Genomic DNA, 20,145 nt, shown 5'->3' on the forward strand with positions numbered 1-20,145 from the left:
AGGGATATTGTTTCATGTAATAATACAGTTTAATGGAGCATAGTCAATAAATAAATAAATATACAACAGAGATATTGTGATCACTGTAACTTACAGGGATGATATCATGCAACGTTATGTGCATCTTTTTATGGTGAATATGGACTTTGGTTCAATCAGGTTGATATAAATGCCTGACAGTGTATAGCTGACCTGATGGACAAGTACCTGCAATATTAACCTGCTGTAGAGGTCAGTTTACTCTGCAGTCTTAAATCCGAGTGAACACTCATGTTGCACTGTAGGTCAAGGGACTGCAGCCCTAACACCACCACAGACTATTACTTAGCTGTGTAGGGGACTTGTCCAGTAGTAGGGGTCTTACTTTAAGCCATGCTATATGGACTGATCCATAGTATTTACCCTGTATTTCCATATTTCCATCAAACTGCACATCGACATTCTGTAGGTCCTAAACAGAAAGATAAAAGGCGTACAACTTTGCATCCGCCATTTGCCAATAGGTGGCGACAACGGTAAGTAGCAGTTGAAAGAAACAGATTTCAGACATCATGCAGTTAGCTTGGGCCTTGGTCAACATAACCTCACTCAAACATTAGTCAATTTGTGACTGCATCATAAAGTTGTTCTTGATTGAAAATTTCAGTTTAAGAGCCTAATTCTCATCATTTGTGGGAGGTGTTACTGTTTTGTTTCAGTATGAAGAAAACAGCAGCTGAGTCTCATCAAATGCTCTCAAGTACATATGGTAAGGATGCTGTTAGTGAAAGAATGTGTTGTGAGTGGTTTCAATGCTCCAAGAACAGTGATTTTAACATCGCAGACCAACATAGTGGTGGAAGAGAGAATGTTTTCGAAGATGCAGAATTGGAGACATTGCTGGGTGTAGACTCACATCATACTCAAGAAGAATTGGCATGATTAGTGGGAGTGACACAGAAAGACATTTCAAAATGTCTCAAGGCTATGGGCATGATTCAGAAAGAAGGAACTTGGGTTCCGCGTGAACTGAAACCAAGAGACATTGAACGGCGTTTGTGTGTTTGTGAACAGTTGCTTCAGAGGCAAAAGGGAAGTGATTTCTGCATCACATTGTGACTAGGGACGAAAAATGGTTTCATTGAGATAACCCTAAATGCAAACAATTATGGGGATATCCCAGCCATGCTTCCACATCGACGGCCAAACCGAATATTCACGGCTCCAAGATCATGCTCTGCGTTTGGTGGGACCAGCTTGGTGTCATGTACTGTGAGGTGTTAAAACCAAGTGAAACAATCACAGGTGCTTGTTATCAGATACAATTAATGTGTTTGAGCAGAGCATTAAGAGACAAATGACCGCAATACAGCGAGAGGCATGACAAAGTGATTTTACAGCATGATAACGCTCAACCCCATATTGCAAAAGAGGTCAAAACATACTTGGAAACGTTAAAATGGGAAGTCGTACCCTACCCGTCATATGCTCCAGACATTGCTCCCTATGACTGTCACCTGTTTAGATCAATGGCACTTGGCCTGGCTGACCAACACTTTTGATCTCATGAAGAAGTCACAAATTGGATCGATTTGTGGATCGCTTCAAAGAGATGAACAATTTTTGCGATGCGGGATTCATACACTGCCCAAAAGATGGGAGAAAGTAGTGGCCAGCAATGGAAAATACTTTGAATGATACATGTGTAACCAATTTGTTTCATTAAAGCCTCAAATGTTGGGGAGAAAACGGCAGAAGCAAAGCTGTACACCTTGTACTTCACACAGTAATTGCCAGTAAAAGTTTAGTACCAGATTTCTCATATGCCTAATTTCTGCACCACTGTATAATGTACAGTAATATCTCCAAGGCACATTTTAGTGCACACATTACCTCCATGCATCATTTTTGTTCATAGGTCCCTTATCTATGAAAATGCTTGACAGACTATTGTACAACAGAAAATAGTTTATGCTCATTAATTAAATCACATTGCCTGCTAAGAATATAATTTAGTTGCTACATTCTATTGAATCTGACAAGCAAAAAAGTTCAATAATTCACATCTGACAAGGTGTGCACTTACGGTGGCAACAGAATCAAGAAAAACAGCCGAGGTGTAAATGTTGGCAGAGCAAGCTGGCTGACATCACTCTGCAGAACAACCCGATCTTCAACATTTTCTGGAATCCGTACACCAGTTGAACTGTGTAAAGAACAGATATTTTTATCAGCAGACACAAATTTTAATAACAAAATCATCACAGAAATGGATATGTATTTACTTCAGCAAATTTCTTGATCTATGTTTCCTCTCCAATATGCAGGTAATATAACAATTTAAATAATGTTAGGTGAAGTCTCAGACGAATCACAGTGTTAGGTCTACTGAAGAAAGGGGGAAAACTCAACTTGTTAATCTGTGCACTTAAGAGGTGTGTACAGAGCAATTCAAAAAATTTGGAGCAGCAACAATGTAACAACTTCTCTGTCTCTCCAGTGGGTGTACATGAAGCTGAAAGATTCCATAAGTTAGGGAAAAATATTCACACTTATCATTCTCAGAATCAGAAAATCCTGAAAGACCAAGGATGGAAAGGTCAATTCCAATATTGTGCTACTTGTTCAAAGTGTTAGAAGACACCAGAGTGTACCCATCACTGTCAGTCTGCCAATTATACAAAAAGCTGACAGTTTGTGCAATTCTACTTTTTACAAGTGTTGTGTCATTAAAATTAATTCAGAATGGCTAAGAATTCAACAGCAAATTTGGTAGGAATGATCTGCATTTATCTTTGGATTGTAACAGAAATAAAACCACACTGGAAGTTGTATTGCATATTTCAAAGTCTCTTTGGTAGCCACACTAGAAATGAGAACAGACGATACAAATTTACTGACATGCATAATATCACTCACATCCATGAAAGTGTCTCCAGTGGAGAGGCCACTGATATCACAGGCTGGTTACATAAAATTCTGTAGCAGCCAAATATAAGGCTACCTGGTGGCCAGCTTGCCCTCAGTTTCTCCTTTGCTAGCTGCTATTATCCAGCTCTGCCACTATGAAATGAACTACATGGACTAGACTGTAGTTGTGTTGGATAGTAACTGTTGTGTTTTCTGATTTACTGCATGATCAGAGAAAGGGTCCTGTTACTTGCATTCTACAAACTGATATAACATTTCTGTACAGTGCTTATGTTTGATGAGGATGTGGTTTCCATCACCATATGACTTATTTGGAATTATGCATAGTAATATAACTGCAATACATGTGCAAAACAAAGAACTCATGCTTGGGCTTACTAATTTCAACCAGGAACAATTAATGTTTGGTTTTATAGACTACCAGACTATATGTTGTAAAAACAAAGATGATGTGACTTACCAAATGAAAGTGCTGGCAGGTCGACAGACACACAAACAAACACAAACATACACACAAAATTCAAGCTTTCGCAACAAACTGTTGCCTCATCGTACACCAACCTATTCATGGGTCGCTTAGAGGAAGCCTTCTTGGTTACCCAGGCCTGCCAACCCAAAGTTTGGTACAGATTTATTGATGACATCTTCATGATCTGGACTCACAGTGAAGAAGAACTCCAGAATTTCCTCTCTAACCTCAACTCCTTTGGTTCCATCAGATTCACCTGGTCCTACTCCAAATCCCATGCCACTTTCCTTGATGTTGACCTCCACCTGTCCAATGGCCAGCTTCACACGTCCATCCACTTCAAACCCACCAACAAGCAACAGTACCTCCATTACGACAGCTGCCACCCATTCCACATCAAACGGTCCCTTCCCTACAGCCTAGGTCTTCGTGGCAAACGAATCTGCTCCAGTCCGGAATCCCTGAAGCATTACACCAAAACCTGACAACAGCTTTAGCATCCCGCAACTACCCTCCCGAACTGGTACAGAAGCAAATAACCAGAGCCACTTCCTCATCCTCTCAAACCCAGAAGCTCCCACAGAAGAACCACAAAAGTGCCCCACTTGTGACAGGATACTTTCCGGGACTGGATCAGATTCTGAATGTGGCTCTCCAGCAGGGATATGACTTCCTAAAATCCTGCCCAGAAATGAGATCCATCCTTCATGAAATCCTCCCCACTCCACCAAGAGTGTCTTTCCGCCGTCCACCTAACCTTCGTAACCTCTTAGTTCATCCCTATGAAATCCCCAAACCACCTTCCCTATCCTCTGGCTCCTACCCTTGTAACCGCCCCCGGTGTAAAACCTGTCCCATGCACCCTCCCACCACCACCTACTCCAGTCCTGTAACCCAGAGGGTGCACACGATCAAAGGCAGAGCCACGTGTGAAAGCACCCACATGATCTACCAACTGACCTGCCTACAATGTGACGCATTCTATGTGGGAATGACCGGCAACAAACTGTCCATTCGCATGAATGGACACAGGCAGACAGTGTTTGTTGGTAATGAGGATCACCCTGTGGCTAAACATGCCTTGGTGCACGGCCAGCACATCTTGGCACAGTGTTACACCGTCCGGGTTATCTGGATACTTCCCACTAACACCAACCTATCCGAACTCCGGAGATGGGAACTTGCTCTTCAATATATCCTCTCTTCCCGTTATCCACCAGGCCTCAATCTCCGCTAATTTCAAGTTGCCGCCACTCATACCTCACCTGTCATTCAACAACATCTTTGCCTCTGCACTTCTGCCTCGACTGACATCTCTGCCCAAACTCTTTGTCTTTAAATATGTCTGCTTGTGTCTGTATATGTGTGGATGGATATGTGTGTGTGTGTGAGTGTATACCCGTCCTTCTTCCCCCTAAGGTAAGTCTTTCCGCACCCGGGATTGGAATGACTCCTTACCCTCTCCCTTAAAACCCACATCCTTTCGTCTTTCCCTCTCCTTCCCTCTTTCCTGATGAGGCAACAGTTTGTTGCGAAAGCTTGAATTTTGTGTGTATGTTTGTGTTTGTTTGTGTGTCTGTCGACCTGCCAGCACTTTCATTTGGTAAGTCACATCATCTTTGTTTTTAGATATATATTTCCTACATGGAATGTTTCCCTCTATTATAACCAGACTATATGTTGTTGCAGAAATCTAACTTTGTGTTCAATGAATGATTGGTGGCCCTAAAGTGAAGGTTACAATATTCTCCACCTCACTTGAACTATGGGGTTAATTTTGTAGGATCATCCAATCTTTGCTAAGATCAAATGTAAATTCACAGTAAAGATTACAGAAAAATAATCTGTATAACAACAGTGTCACACATCCACTCCTACTGTGTTTTCAATAACGACTAACTGAACATTTCTAACATCAGAGATTCCTTTATAGAGTGACCTGTCATTACTATCATAACAAAAAACATTTAACTGCTTCAGCAGCTTATGAGTGTATGATTTCATGATCAGTTCCCAATACAGCAAAATTGTTCTGGGTAGATATTCAATTGAAAATTAAAAACTATCCATCACAAGGAAAGTGTAAGGTTTCTAGTGAGATGTATCAACCCTTCTACACCTTTCGGGCAATCAACTCCCCCCACCCCCACACTCTCTTCCCAAAAAAGAAAATCACAATGTTTGTGGAGGTAGGATCTTCCAGTTATCCTGGGGTATGAGTGATTTGTCTTCCCTTTTAACTTTTTCCAAACTATCTTTCACTTCTCCCCAAGAAAGGAAGAAGAGTCATCAAAAAATTTAGAAATGATTTGAGGCATGCCCCAGGAAAATGTATTGGGACACACCCTGTTCATTTTGTGTATTATGACATGGTTGACGTTTTGCAGTTGATGCCATTACCTACAACAAAGTACTATCCAAAAAGAAAACTGCACAAATATCCAGTCAGATACTGAAAGAATCTGAAGTGGTGCCTAAGTTGGCAACTTGCATTTAATGTTCAGAAATGTAAAATTGGTCACTTCACAAAATGCAGAAAATTAGTATGGCTACAATATCATTGAATCACATTTTGAATCAGTCAAATCAAATAAATACTTAGGTGTAATAATTTGTGGGGATATATAATGGAATGATCACATAGTCACAGTCATAGATAAAGCAGATGGCACAGTTTGGTTCAATCACAGAACACTGGAAAAATGAAGTCTTTCTACATAGAAGATTGCTTACAAAACCTTGGGCAGCCCTTCCTAGAATATTGCTTAAGTGGGACCCATATAAAATAGGACCAACAGAGGATACTGATCATTTACAAAGAAGAGCTGCAAAAACACTCTCAGGTTTGGTTGACTTGTGAGAGCTTTACAGACACGTGAAAAATTTGTCACTGCAGTTTGTAATACAGTACATAATGTATTCCTTGACCTTTTCATAGTTTTGCATGATACTCTGGCTTTTTATGTAACACACAGTTTAGAAGCATTTAATCCATTTAATAGCCTGATTTCTAAGGAAAACCATTTTCAGAGCAGCCTGTGACTACGTTAAATATTTCAGTACAGCCAAGCGCATTGTGGATTTATTTCTCCACTGTATTCTTAAAATGCTTCTTCAAGTCGTCATTTATTTTTCCTCTTGCAATTTGCTATTAAACATCAGCTGTTGATCATCATGATCTGAGAGATTATTAACTATAGGAATTACACCACAAATTTGCAATCTAAGTGCACCTATAACAATGTGGTTAACAGCAGTACTCTTAGTTTCTGTAACTCTTGTTGCAAATTGTATGAGGTGAGTTACATTGGATTTAATGACAAGGGGCTTAAGTATAATATAGATATGAATACTCTAAAAAGTTTAAATTAAAATCTCGACTTAGTATTACTTCATTTTAAGTTTAATTCCCACACTTCATTCACAAAAGGGATGGGAGAAAGCCTTAACATTAGGCACTGTGAAAAGTGCCCTCTGTCATCCATAGATGACATAAATCAAGATCAAAATTTTTATGAGCCTATTGGGTTTTTTGTCTGTTTGTATCATAAATCTTTATTAGGAAGTTAAAAATATCCTCTTTATATGAATAGTGTTTTATGCAAGAAACTAATCTGGTTTAATGATAAAAACCTCGAAATGATAAGCATTTGATTTGAGACAATAATACTGATTTAATAATTAATGCCTAGAAACAGATCATTGCAATTATTTTTTCTGATATATTACTAATCATTTGAAGTTCTTCTTTCTGGCATGATCATGTAATGTGAACTATGGATATATTATATATAAAAACAAAGATGAGGTGACTTACCGAACGAAAGCGCTGGCAGGTCGATAGACACACAAACAAACACAAACATACACACAAAATTCAAGCTTTTGCAACAAACTGTTGCCTCATCAGGAAAGAGGGAAGGAGAGGGGAAGACGAAAGGAAGTGTGTTTTAAGGGAGAGGGTAAGGAGTCATTCCAATCCCGGGAGCGGAAAGACTTACCTTAGGGGGAGAAAAGGACAGGTATACACTCGCACACACGCACATATCCATCCACACATACAGACACAAGCAGGCACGGCCAGCACATCTTGGCACAGTGTTACACCGTCCGGGTTATCTGGATACTTCCCACTAACACCAACCTATCCGAACTCCGGAGATGGGAACTTGCTCTTCAATATATCCTCTCTTCCCGTTATCCACCAGGCCTCAATCTCCGCTAATTTCAAGTTGCCACCACTCATACCTCACCTGTCATTCAACAACATCTTTGCCTCTGCACTTCTGCCTCGACTGACATTTCTGCCCAAACTCTTTGTCTTTAAATATGTCTGCTTGTGTCTGTATATGTGTGGATGGATATGTGCGTGTGTGCGAGTGTACACCTGTCCTTTTCTCCCCCTAAGGTAAGTCTTTCCGCTCCCGGGATTGGAATGACTCCTTACCCTCTCCCTTAAAACACACTTCCTTTCGTCTTCCCCTCTCCTTCCCTCTTTCCTGATGAGGCAACAGTTTGTTGCGAAAGCTTGAATTTTGTGTGTCTATCGACCTGCCAGCGCTTTCGTTCGGTAAGTCACCTCATCTTTGTTTTTATATATAATTTTTCCCACGTGGAATGTTTCCTTCTATTATATGGAACTATGGATATACACACATAACAGCATGAATTTTGTGCCTGTGTGGATTCTAAGTTCCTTCTGTTCATCAACTACTATTTACTGCAATTTAGTTTCTAAGAAGAACTTCTGATGTAAAGTGTACTGAATGAATGCCATATTTTTGTTTCAGTTTCCAAGTATGAACTGTTATTCATAATGTAACTGCTCTTGTAAAAATTGTAATTATAGAAATGCAAGTAATGTTATCAAAAACAGTCATATATGAACTGAAACACAGTATATATAACATGTAAAGGTCATGTAATTAATAATTAATTTACTCACTAAATGATTGCTCCAACTGTCACACCCACAACAATCATAAGGCTGGAAAAAAACAGAAGTAGTTATTATATTTTTTGTTTATAATGTGTAAAAGAATAGCCTTACAAACACATAACAAAAAACATATTATTAATATATTTACATTGATTACTCCATGTGTAATTTGTTCATTGCTTTCATGTGGTGCGCTGTTTTAAGGTCACTCATGTCAAGTGTAATAGTATAGTTTGCACAAAAATAAGTCCCTGTGTTTCTTTTGTGTCATTATAGAATGTAATGCACATCTCTGTTCAGCAGGCAAGAATTTTCACACTATCATCATATAAACCTCAGTCTCCCAAAAATTTTGTAGTTGATGAGATGCATCTACATTTGTAAAGTACATATGTTGAAAACAAATGTTCTCATTTTCACGTTTCCTAAGAAGTTCACAACAAAAACAAATCTCTATTGTGTCCAAATCTGCTAAAGGAATACAATGTGAATGTGACTACAGAGATTAACTTTAGGAATCCAATACTGACAGATATGGAACAATATTTTTAAGTAAAGGAACACAATTTTTAACATAAAGTTGTCTCCAGAGATGTGTATTTTTCATTGCAGATGAAAATATTGTTATGCCCTCAGTTGCATCATTGTTACAGATTGGTTGTGCAATGAATTTAGTCAGCAGTGACTTAATACTGGACTGCAAACAGACTGAGATGGTATTTGCAGAAAGCCAGTTGTACCAAAACCATCAGCAGGTTCATCAAATTTACTGAGAATTGTACCAAAATAGACCTTATTGCTTAAAATATAAAATTGTTATGGTATTTTTGGGTCCTTTAATATAAGGACTGGACAAGGAAAACATGTCAGTTTTCACATACACACACACACACACACACACACACACACACACACACACACACACACATGCCTCTCCCCTACATGTTGCCTTTAAGGGCTAGCAATGCCAATGCTTTCCTTCTCAGCGGGCAGTCTGGTTGTGGTGGGTGTAGTGTTGGGTGAGGAGGGTAGACAGAGAGGGAGCTGGGAGGCACGTAGAGGGATTAGGGATAGCTATCTAGTGCCTCAGAGGGAGGCAGTTGGTTTGTCAGCTAGGAGTGCAGGAGGGAGGGGTGGCAAGAATATGGGCTAGGCGTGTAATGCATGATTGTAGGGGCCATTGGGGAGCACACACTGAAGGTGACATGTGACTGTGAGGTGGTGGGGTGGTACAACAGAGGAAGGGAAACATTTGGTTGGATGGTGCAGGACAGTGGGTTAACTGTGACAGACCAGGATGATTATCAGAGCAGAGGATGTGTCGTAAAGATAAATCCCATCTGCGTAGTTTAGAGAAGCTGGTGATGGAGGGAAGGATCAGGATGGCATCGGTTGTGAAGTAGCCATTGAAACTGAGCATGTGTTGCACTCAGCCACATGTGCTGCTGGTGAAGCAGCCACTGACATTGAACACATTTTACCCAGCTACATGATGTACCACCAAGTGGTCAAAGTTGACCAGTGGCATGACATGCGGCTGATCACAACTTGCTCAATTTCAATGGTGGGTTCACAGAACATGCCATCTTGATTATTCCCTCCACCACCAGCCTCTCTAAACTATGCTGATGGGAGTCCCCCTTACAACACATCCTCCACTCTTGTAATCTTCCTGGATTCAGTCTAAGGTAATCAACCTTCCCTAAACACTCCACACAAAAGTTTCCCCTTCCTCTATTCTGTCATCTCATTCCAGTTCACATCCTGACATTTACTCTAGCTTGTCAATGGACAACTCCAAAATCTAGCAATTTTTCTTTCTTGTGTGCCTATTGACAACTCAGTGCTCCTTTTTTTCAGTGAGTGGTTTCCTTTAATCCAAAAGGAATGTATTACTTACCCAACATGTAAATCAATACTATGTGTAGCTCTTGGATCTTGTCAAAGGATAATTTCGAGTAAATTTTCCACCACGAGAAATGTTTGTGATTAGTAGATGACCAGTATCATGCCAATAGACTGATGGCATCATCATTGTTGTGTACAGATGAGCCTTAGTAGTCAATCAGTATTGGATGTCATGAACAACACAAAAGCATTACTAAAGCAGAAGCCAACAAACTAACAGCAAATCTATAGGAATGGGGGGGGGGGGGTTTCGACAGATAAAACATTCAAATTCCAATTCAGCAGAATCTAAAAAAAATATTGAGTAGAGAGAGGCAGAGAGAGAGAGAGAGAGAGAGAGAGAGAGAGAGAGAGATATGAGGGGGGGGGGGGGGGGGGGGGGGCGGCAGGAAGGCCCTATCATAACCTCACTACCCATCACTACCCACCCCTGCTGGACTGCTGCTAACCTTTCAATGTGTGTGAGGTTTCTACTTCTTATGAGGGAGTTAGTCCAAAAGCTGAATATTTCCAGCACTCTTTTTCACTGTGCCTCTCTGCAATTCCAAGACTTCAGGATACTGTTGCAACACTTCTGACATGGATACATTCACTGGCTTAATTATAAGGGTGTCATAAGGCCACTGTATCCCCCCTTTAGGCAAGAGAGCTCACAATTGTAGTAACTGACCCTTGATATCCTGGATGCTGGCACTGGAATGGAATTGACATCTGAGCTGGTCACCTACATGTTCTATCAGGGACAGATTTTAGGATCTTGTTGGCCACAGAAGTACCTCAACATTAGGCAGACAGTTCGTAGAGACAATTGCAATGTGTGGGCAAGCAGTGTCCTGTTGAAAAATGTCACATTGATACTGTCAAATGAGAGTTAACTCAGGATGTCCATTACGTACCACTCAGCTGTCAGCGTTCCCTCAGTTATAACCAACCATGACCTGACAACAAACCTGGTGGCTCCACATATTACGACATCAAGAGTAACACTGCTGTGCCTCACCAAAATGTTGGAAGAATGGGACATCTTCCCAGGTCACCGCCATACCCACTGAGAGTGGTCGTTCAGGGTAACACAGAACCATGCATTATCACTGAACACAACATGATGCCATTCATCAACTGTCCATGCTTCCCGGTCTTCGAACCACTCCAAGGACAGCAGTAGAGCAGTTTGTATTTGTTGTGTTAGTGGCAGACTACTCATGGGTTGGTAATTCCCCAGTCCATCTGCTGCTAGTCTCCAACGAATGGTGTAGGATGACGCAGAATGTTGCAGGGAGTCCAACACTTGTTCTCGGATGGCAGGAACAGAAGTGAATGGGTTAAAGTGTTCTTGGCGCACAATACAGTGATCCTACCTTGTGGTGGTCAGAGGTGCTCAGTGGGAACCTTGAAAGAAAATATGCCTGCCCTCACATCTCATGCAGCAAGTAGGGCCTCTGTCACATCTGAATGCCTCACAAATCTGAATACTGCATGATTCAACCATCAGGCAAATGAAGACTGACAAAGAGGCACCTTTCAAAGTGTGTCAGGTACTGATAACGCTATCTCGCATGAGTAAGTGGCTCTTCTGTACACTTCACAGTGAGCACTCAACATCTGACACTATTCATGGCTCTTTTATACCCTATCAACTCTGGTAACAACACTAACACAGACAATAATAATACACCCTGGTGGCTAGTTCATGTGTAGCAGAGACATCTACAACTATGTGGTTACTCTGCAATTCACACTTAAGTGCCTGGCAGAGAGTTCATCGAACCATTTTCATACTACTTCTCTACCATTCCGCTCTCGAATGGTGTGTGGGAAAAATGAACACTTAAATCTTTCCGTTTGAGCTCTGATTTCTCTTATTTTATTATGATGATCATTTCTCCCTACATAGGTGGGTGTCAACAAAATATTTTTGCATTCAGAAGAGGAAGTTGGTGTTTGAAATTTCGTAAATAGATCTCACTGCAAAGAAGACCGCCTTTGTTTCAGTGACTGCCACCCGAACTCATGTATATCAGTGACACTCTCACCCCTATTGTGCGATAACATGAAATGAGCTATCCTTCTTTGCACTTTTTCAATGTCCTCCGTCAATCCTACCTGGTAAGGATCCCACACCACGCAGTAATATTCCAGCAGAGGATGGACAAGTGTAATGTAGGCTGTCTCTTTAGTGGGTTTGTTGCATCTTCTAAGTGTGCTGCCAACAAAGTGCAGTCTTTGTTTCACCTTCCCCACAATGTTATCTATGTGGCCTTTCCAATTTAAGTTGCTCATAATTGTAATTCCTCTAATCATTTATACCCATCAATAGTGTGGATTACTAAATAGTTTCATGTTGTGGGCAGCTGCAGCTGAAGTAGTCCATATTTAACAAATCAACCACTTCCAGCTGTATATGAAGCTTTATTTACAGGAACATAACCAGTTTCATGATATCAAATCATGTACATCTGAACAAGATACAAAGCCTACAGTTGAGATTATGATCCAAAAAATGGACACATATCCTAATATCTGAGCCATATGACAACCAATATAAAATACTCATACATCAGTGAAACTTTAAGCCAGTAATATGGGAAGGAGGGGACTCAATCTTCTCAAAATAAAATGCTGTTACCCACATGAAGCAGGACATCACAGATCAAATTCACTTGTTTAATAACTGACATGTCAATGCCACATTAACCCACAATGGAAAGAACAAAATAACAGAAGTCCCAGCTACTAATATTGAAAGCCTGATTGTTAAGAAAACTCAGATCATACCAGGGAACTGCGGACAGCATCCCTCCAACTGCCTCGCCATGCACGGCCACACTGCTAGTCAATGTACACATGTGTGTCACAGTGAAGGGCAGTAGCACTACCACACATGTAAATGGGGAAGTTCCAAACATTTTCCAAGTGTGTCCAAATATCACGTGAATGAGTGAGGCCCCCATTACACAGTACTACTGTATGAACTATGAAATACTACACTACAAAAATAGATATACCCAAACTGACCAGATGCAAGAGTACATAACAACAAACCCAGGGTCAGTAACCGAGGAATCCTAAAAGCTATGAGAGTACATCCTTGGGAGACAATCAAAGCTGGATAATACATTGAAATGTCTTAACTCCATTTCAGTATTAAGAGTGTGTTGAGGGTATAGGTTTAGACTCCACATAGTTTCATCTCTTCAAGAATGTTTAAGGTCTGCCTCACTTCTTATCTGTGTAAGACTTTTAAATTTTTAGCTATACATATTATGGAATGGCCAAACTCATGTAAATGATTACTCAAAGCAGACTTTGAATTCCTCAGACATTGGCATTATATAAACCTAACTTTGAATTCCTCAGACATTGGCATTATGTAAACCTAACCCAAACTCCCTGTGAGCCTGCCCCATATACCTTGCAGGACAACTGTCACAACTGATTCAATATGCTCTAGTAGCACTGTACTTTCCACAAGCAAACTTCTCTCTATGTAAAAGTCTTCAGCCAAGATTCTGTGGAATAAAGAATGCTGGCTTTATCTTTTCTGTCCTAAGATTTTTGTCTACTTTTTGTGAAATTGTGCCAAAGTATGGTTTCCTATGGTAAACAATGAAAGTCTGAGGAATTTGAAGTCTGCTTTTATGCAACCAGTTTTGTGATTTTGGCTCTATGTATACTGTGTAGATAATAATTTAAAAGTCTTACCCAGAGAAGAAAGGGGAAGACCATAAACATTCTAGAAGAGATTAAAAATATGCTGAGTCCAAAGTTATGCCCTTGACACAACCTAAATAGACAGGTGGAGTTAAGAAATTACAACATACTATCCAAGTTTTGATTGTCTTTAAAGGATGTAATGTAATATTTTTTTATTTTATTTATTTACTTTTTCTTAATTATTCATCCTGGGTTTCATGTTATGTGTTGTTGCATCTTGTCCATTTTATTGTATCTATTTTTTAATGGTGACATATTTTGTAGTTTGTGAGGTAGTATTGTGTAACAGGGGCCTCATTAATTCCCATAATATTTGCACATGTGCAAAAATGTTTGGAACTTTCATCAGTTATGTGTGTGGTGGCACTAGTGCTCTATGCTGTGACACGTATGATTACACTGACTAGCAATGTAGTCTTTTGCGGCAATGTAGTCAGAGGGATGCTATTCACCGTTTCCTGGTATGATCTGAATTTTCTTAACAATCGGGCTTTCAACATTGCTAACTGGGACTCTTTCTTATTTTGTCCTTTCATCAAAGGTTAACACAGATCTTACATGAGTTTTTCAAATTGAGAATCTGATCTGTGATGACCTGTTTGCTGCAAGTATCAGTATTTTATTTTGAGAAGACTGAGTCCCCTTCTTTCCCAAATTATGAGTTCAATATTTCACTGACAAGTGAGTATTTCATATTGGTTGTCATATGGATCAGATTAGTACGATAGGTGTCCACATTTTGGATCATAATGTCAACTGTATGTTTAGTGTCTTGTTCAGATGTACACCTGAGGATGTGATTTGATATCATGAAACCAGTCATGTTCCAGTAAATAAAGGTTTACGTATAGCTAAAAGTGGTTTATTTGTCAAATGTGAATTATGTGTATGTATCCAACCCTGTCTTCTAGATGCTTCACTTTTTTTCTGCATACATCCTGTATCTGGATGTGGCAATGTTAGTGGCAGAGGCTAGCTGAATGCCCTACTTTCCACCAGCCTTCCCCTCAGGATGGAATCTGTGTACCCCGTCATTGTGCATCCACCCCATGTGAAAATATGTGAACATTTCGAAAACACTTTTGATTCATGTAACTGAGGTGAGACATAGGTACTAGCTCAGCATTCACCTAATAGGAAGTGGCAAACCATCTAAAAGCCACATCCAGGCTTGTCAGCACACCAATTATTATCATTGATCCTCTGGAGGGATACTGGCCCCAAAAACTTAAATCATTAAATGAAAAAATGATTACAAAATTAGCTGAATTTTGCCACAATCTGTAAGTAATGTTATATGGATCACCATATATACTACAACCTTCTAGGTACAGAACACAACATGGTGTTTACGAAGATCCTCTCCCAGAGGCTTGTCAATTGCACCAGACCTTGTGAAGGCATTATCAATTACACACATAGAATTTTTTGCCATGATTTTCTTTTGTTCTCTATTTTTTTCTTTTGTTCTTACCAGCATATGTAATTATGATGATGTAACATGCTACTGTGGTTTTTAAATGTAAAGATTTAATTATGACTATTTCATTTGTCAATTGATAAATATGTTTCTTGATTTGTAACTGTGGAAAAGTTTGTAAATTTCTTTTTTGGTATATTATTAATTGCAAAAATGCTGTCAAGAATATTTATAAAGATTCATTTAATTTATGATAATGATATAACATCTGTAGAGAGGGGACAGTGATAGCCATATCAACAGCCAAACAGAGGATGTGTAGTTGAAGATATGGTGGGTGATGCGTCTATGAAGCGTGAGAGGAAAAATGATACTATGTTTTTATGAAAAGCACCTGGAATTGTATGGACAGTGATACCAAACTATGAGAATGTCAATTCACTTTACCACTGTGGCACATAATGCCATCACCAGTGAACTTTAGGAGCAAACATACTGGACTGTGAAAGTGCTGCTAATAAGACTTTAGGCGCTCAGTCCGGAACCGCGCAACTGCTAAGGTCGCAGGTTCGAATTCTGCCTCGGGCATGGATGTGTGTGATGTCCTTAGGTTAGTTAGGTTTAAGTAGTTCTAAGTTCTAGGGGACTGATGACCACAGAAGTTAAGTCCCATAGTGCTCAGAGCCATTTGAACCATTTGAACCAATAAGACTTTGTTGTGACTGACACAAACAGTACTTTTATGTGAATGAACTTTGCTGGCATTGACATTCAGGTGGCGGAACTGTTGTCTTTCGCAATCTATCAAGCCGTGAAAATGGAGGTTTTAATGAACTGTGCAGTATATCTGACTTTCAATGATGTTACAGAAGTTTGAACTCCGAGAACAGATTGGACATTGTTTATGGTGTGCATCACATAAAAGAACAATTCTATGAACTGTGTATTTGTGTCTACAGCTATATGAATGTGACAAAGTGTGTAGCTATGGATGAAAGCATCACGGACAGTGCACAAAGTGTATAAACAAACACTGTCTACTTAATGTACTTTGCAAGAGGGGACATGACAACAATGGCCACATACCAGCATCTTGTGGTTTGTTATTTGCCACTGGGTTACTGATTAAGCTGTGCAGAAACTTTGTTTACATTTTGCCAGAGAAGATTAACAAGCTCAGAACATTGTAGCCCGCTGATGCCGTGCTGTCTAGCGCAAAGTTTCTTATGCAACAAAAGGTTAAGATATTTTGCCAAATGCTATTCCCTAATTTAAAAGGTTTCTTTTGCTATTAAAAGTAGTAGAATTATGTACTCTATTCAAATCAGTTCTTTGCTTGTTTATGTTTGCTTTCTGCTATCAAAAATAAAGGTACCATTAATGAATGAATAGTTGCATGGTAGTCATTGTTGAAACACCAATAAATATAAACTTCTTCCTCTCATTAGAACTAGTTCTCTTATTGCAGCCACATTAATTTAGATGATGTTATGCACTGTTATGTGTACAGAATGTGACAGTGACTAATAAGAGTATTTTGTCATGAAATAAGGCTGCACACATAAATTACAGTGGCCGCTCTAGTTGCCTGAGATCCGACCAATTACATAAAAGCTGCTATTTCACCATCGGTACATTTACTGCTGTGAGCATAAATCATATATGTCAGCTGTCAAGACATGTGGGGGATGTTTGTACAGTATTAAATGCTTTGATATTGTATTGCTATGAGTTGCAGTATTGAGAGATGCAGGTTATACACAAAAGTGGGTAGATTTGTGGTGAATTCCCCCCAGTGTTCATGTAAATATTAACAGTGTTGTATGTGATTCAGCTAATTTTGTCACCTTTTGTAAATTCCGTCAAATACTGTCTTTGATGTTTTTGAATTTTTGGAGGATATATTAACAATTTTGTTGACCCAGGTTATTTCCAGAGCAGTTTCTCATAAAAATTTGGTGTTTCAGTTCGTATATAAAGTGGGATTGTGACCAATTGAGAACTACACAAATAGTATGGTATTCCAATTATAATTTTGGTGACTTCACAGTTCAGATTTTGACAATTATTTTTGCTATGGGGTAAGGTCATCACATCCTATACAGGTACAGTAAACAGCTTGATACAAGCAACTCTACCCTCAGTGTACTGCCATCTCCCCAAGATATGCTCAATCGAGACATAATGTATACAGACATTGCAGTGACATATACAAGTGAAAGAAACAAACAAAATATCACATACAGCATGTGAGACATATGCTGTCACTTTTCAAAAAATATATCAATGTCTTGCGTTGTTCATTAGAACTAAATGTTACATTTATGGTTTGTGACAAGACATCACAATTCTTAACTTTCTGTCATCAGACTTCTTCACAGTTGAAATGATACATAGTGATCACGTTCATGAATGTTATGTGAAGAAATGTCAATGTATTTACGTATCACAGTTTACCAATATTTAAATAACATCTTTCCTGATAGAATACTACATAAAGCAGGCCTTGTTTCAAGGTACACTCAGTCACATTTACAGTGGGGCATACATGGAGGGTTAAATTTTCTACTATCAGTCTCTCAGATTTCAGATAGTTGTAAAACATTTCATTTGATTAAGGGACAGACCAGAATATTCAGACAAGAAAGAAGACCCACCTCATCATTTGATGTCTGGAAACTTGAACCTATGACTTTTAACACATAGCCAACAGAATTAACAATGTAATGAGTGGCATGCTTCATAATGTGTAAGTCTATTTCAAGACGTTCGCATAAACTTTCCATTCCTTCTCCTGCTGGCTATAGCATATCTACAGCTTTGATTCATTTGGATTAGTAATATAACAATTTATACTTACCAAGACTCTGGAACTCGTGAAGAAAGCCATTGGGCATGATGGAATCCTGAAATTTTTAGAAAAAATTAAAAATAACTGCCTTGGTGTTTAAAATATATGGGCAGACTATTCAAAAGCACACTAAGATAAATAACTAAATTAGAGATAACTGTCATGATGAACAGGGCTGCTGCAGGTGATGGAGATTTGATAGTTGGTATAGTCAGCTGAGGCATAAGATCTCAATGTCAAAGAAAATTCCACTGACAGTCCAATCTGTGCACACTATACAGATGGCACAATATCTCCAAAAATATTTGATTTTCATCAGATAACCAGGAGCAGACATAGCTAGCATTAGTCCTAGAGTCAGGCAGTATTCTGTTTCCATATATACAACAAACAATGCTTTTATGTTCAACCACATGGAGATGATAAAGGTTATTAATAAATAGCATACATTGTAAATGCTAAGTGGCAGGAACATACAGTAAGTCACTTAACAATTCAGTATTGTGCAACACATGAGGGGTGTTGAAAAAGTAATGCAACACATTTTTTTCAGGGGAAATTTTGCTTGCAAAAATGTGTAATTTGTTGTGGGACATTGTAAAATATTCCTGATTCAGTTCCTATAGTTTCATGGCATTCTGATAGATGGCAGTGCTATATGCAGCCTTCAAAATGGCTTCTGTAATTGAGGTGCATTCCAATCAGAGAGCTGTCATTCAGTTTCTTTTGGCAGAAAACCAGAGTGCCACAGATAGTCATAGGCACTTGCAACACAGAGATCTGACAGTGAGCAAAAGCATGATGAGTCATTGGGCAAGGTGTCTGTCATCATCGCAAAAAGGTTGTACGAACCAATCTGATATCCCATATGCTGTGTGGCCACACACAACTGAGACTCCTGCAACGTCAGAACATGCAGACATTCTCATTCAAGGCGATCAACAGATCACAGTCAAACACCTTGCTGAACAACTGGATGTCTCTGTTGGTAGTGCTGACACACTCGTCTACCGGTTGGGGTACTCAAAGGTGTGTGCCCGTTGAGTTACTCGACACCTAACAGAAGAACATAATGAGCAAAGATGGACCATCTTTGTGGAATTGCTTGCACATTATGAGGCTGGCTGTGACAATTTTTTGTTGAAGATTGTCACAGATGGTGAAACATGGCTTCATAACCTCGAACCACAAACAAAATGGCAATCCATGGAGTGGTGCCACGCCACCTCCCCTCAGGAGACAAAGTTCAAAGCTGCATCCACAGTCAGTTAACTCTTGGTGAATGTCTTCTGGGACTTTGAAGGGGTTATTCTATATGATGTCCTCTCTCATGGAGCAATCACCAACTTTGAAATGTTTTGTGTTACCATCAGGAAACTGAAGAAACAACTTCAGCATGTTTGTCACCACAAAAATGCAAACAAACTTCTCCTTATCCATGACAATGCAAGGCCTCATGCAAGTCTGTGCAGCTGAGAGGAGATCACAAAACATCATGGGACTGTGCTTCCCCAACCACCTCACAGCCCAGAATTTGCATCTTCTGACTTCCATCTGTTAGGTTCAATGCAGGATGCTCTCCATAGGAAGCAGTACATGGATGATGGGGAGGTTACTAATGCAGCAAGATGTTGGCTCCAACACTTACCACTAGAGTGGTACCATGCAGGCATAGAGGCCCTCCCAGTATGGTGGCATTAGGCAATCACATTGAATGGAGATTATGTTGAAAAATAGGTTATTGTAGCAAAAAGAATGGCGAATAATATGGTGTATAAAATCAACCGGCTTTCAGAAAAAAGAAGTGTCGCACTACTTACTGAACCCCACTCATCTGAATAATCATACTATTCAGAATCATCTCTGCACTGTGGAATGCAAAAGCTGCTATCCCACACAAGTATCAGAGTGCAGAGATTAGCATAAACCCTGCA

General features: G+C 39.5%; 1 protein-coding gene across 3 annotated transcripts in view; it reads right to left on the reverse strand.

Moving 5' to 3' along the window:
• LOC124612947 (Na(+)/H(+) exchanger beta-like) overlaps nt 1–20,145 on the reverse strand; it is a 1,149,910-nt gene that overhangs the window by 142,536 nt on the left and 987,229 nt on the right. For all 3 annotated transcript variants that reach the window (XM_047141462.1, XM_047141460.1, XM_047141461.1), the window contains exons 9-11: nt 18,221–18,266; nt 8,325–8,366; nt 2,066–2,185 (exon numbers count right to left, since the gene is read on the reverse strand). In XM_047141462.1, the coding sequence (XP_046997418.1) occupies nt 2,066–2,185; nt 8,325–8,366; nt 18,221–18,266 (208 nt within the window). The remainder of the gene's footprint in view (nt 1–2,065; nt 2,186–8,324; nt 8,367–18,220; nt 18,267–20,145) is intronic.

The sequence above is a fragment of the Schistocerca americana genome, chromosome 4, assembly GCF_021461395.2.
Source record: "Schistocerca americana isolate TAMUIC-IGC-003095 chromosome 4, iqSchAmer2.1, whole genome shotgun sequence".
Taxonomy (NCBI): Eukaryota; Metazoa; Arthropoda; class Insecta; order Orthoptera; family Acrididae; genus Schistocerca; species Schistocerca americana.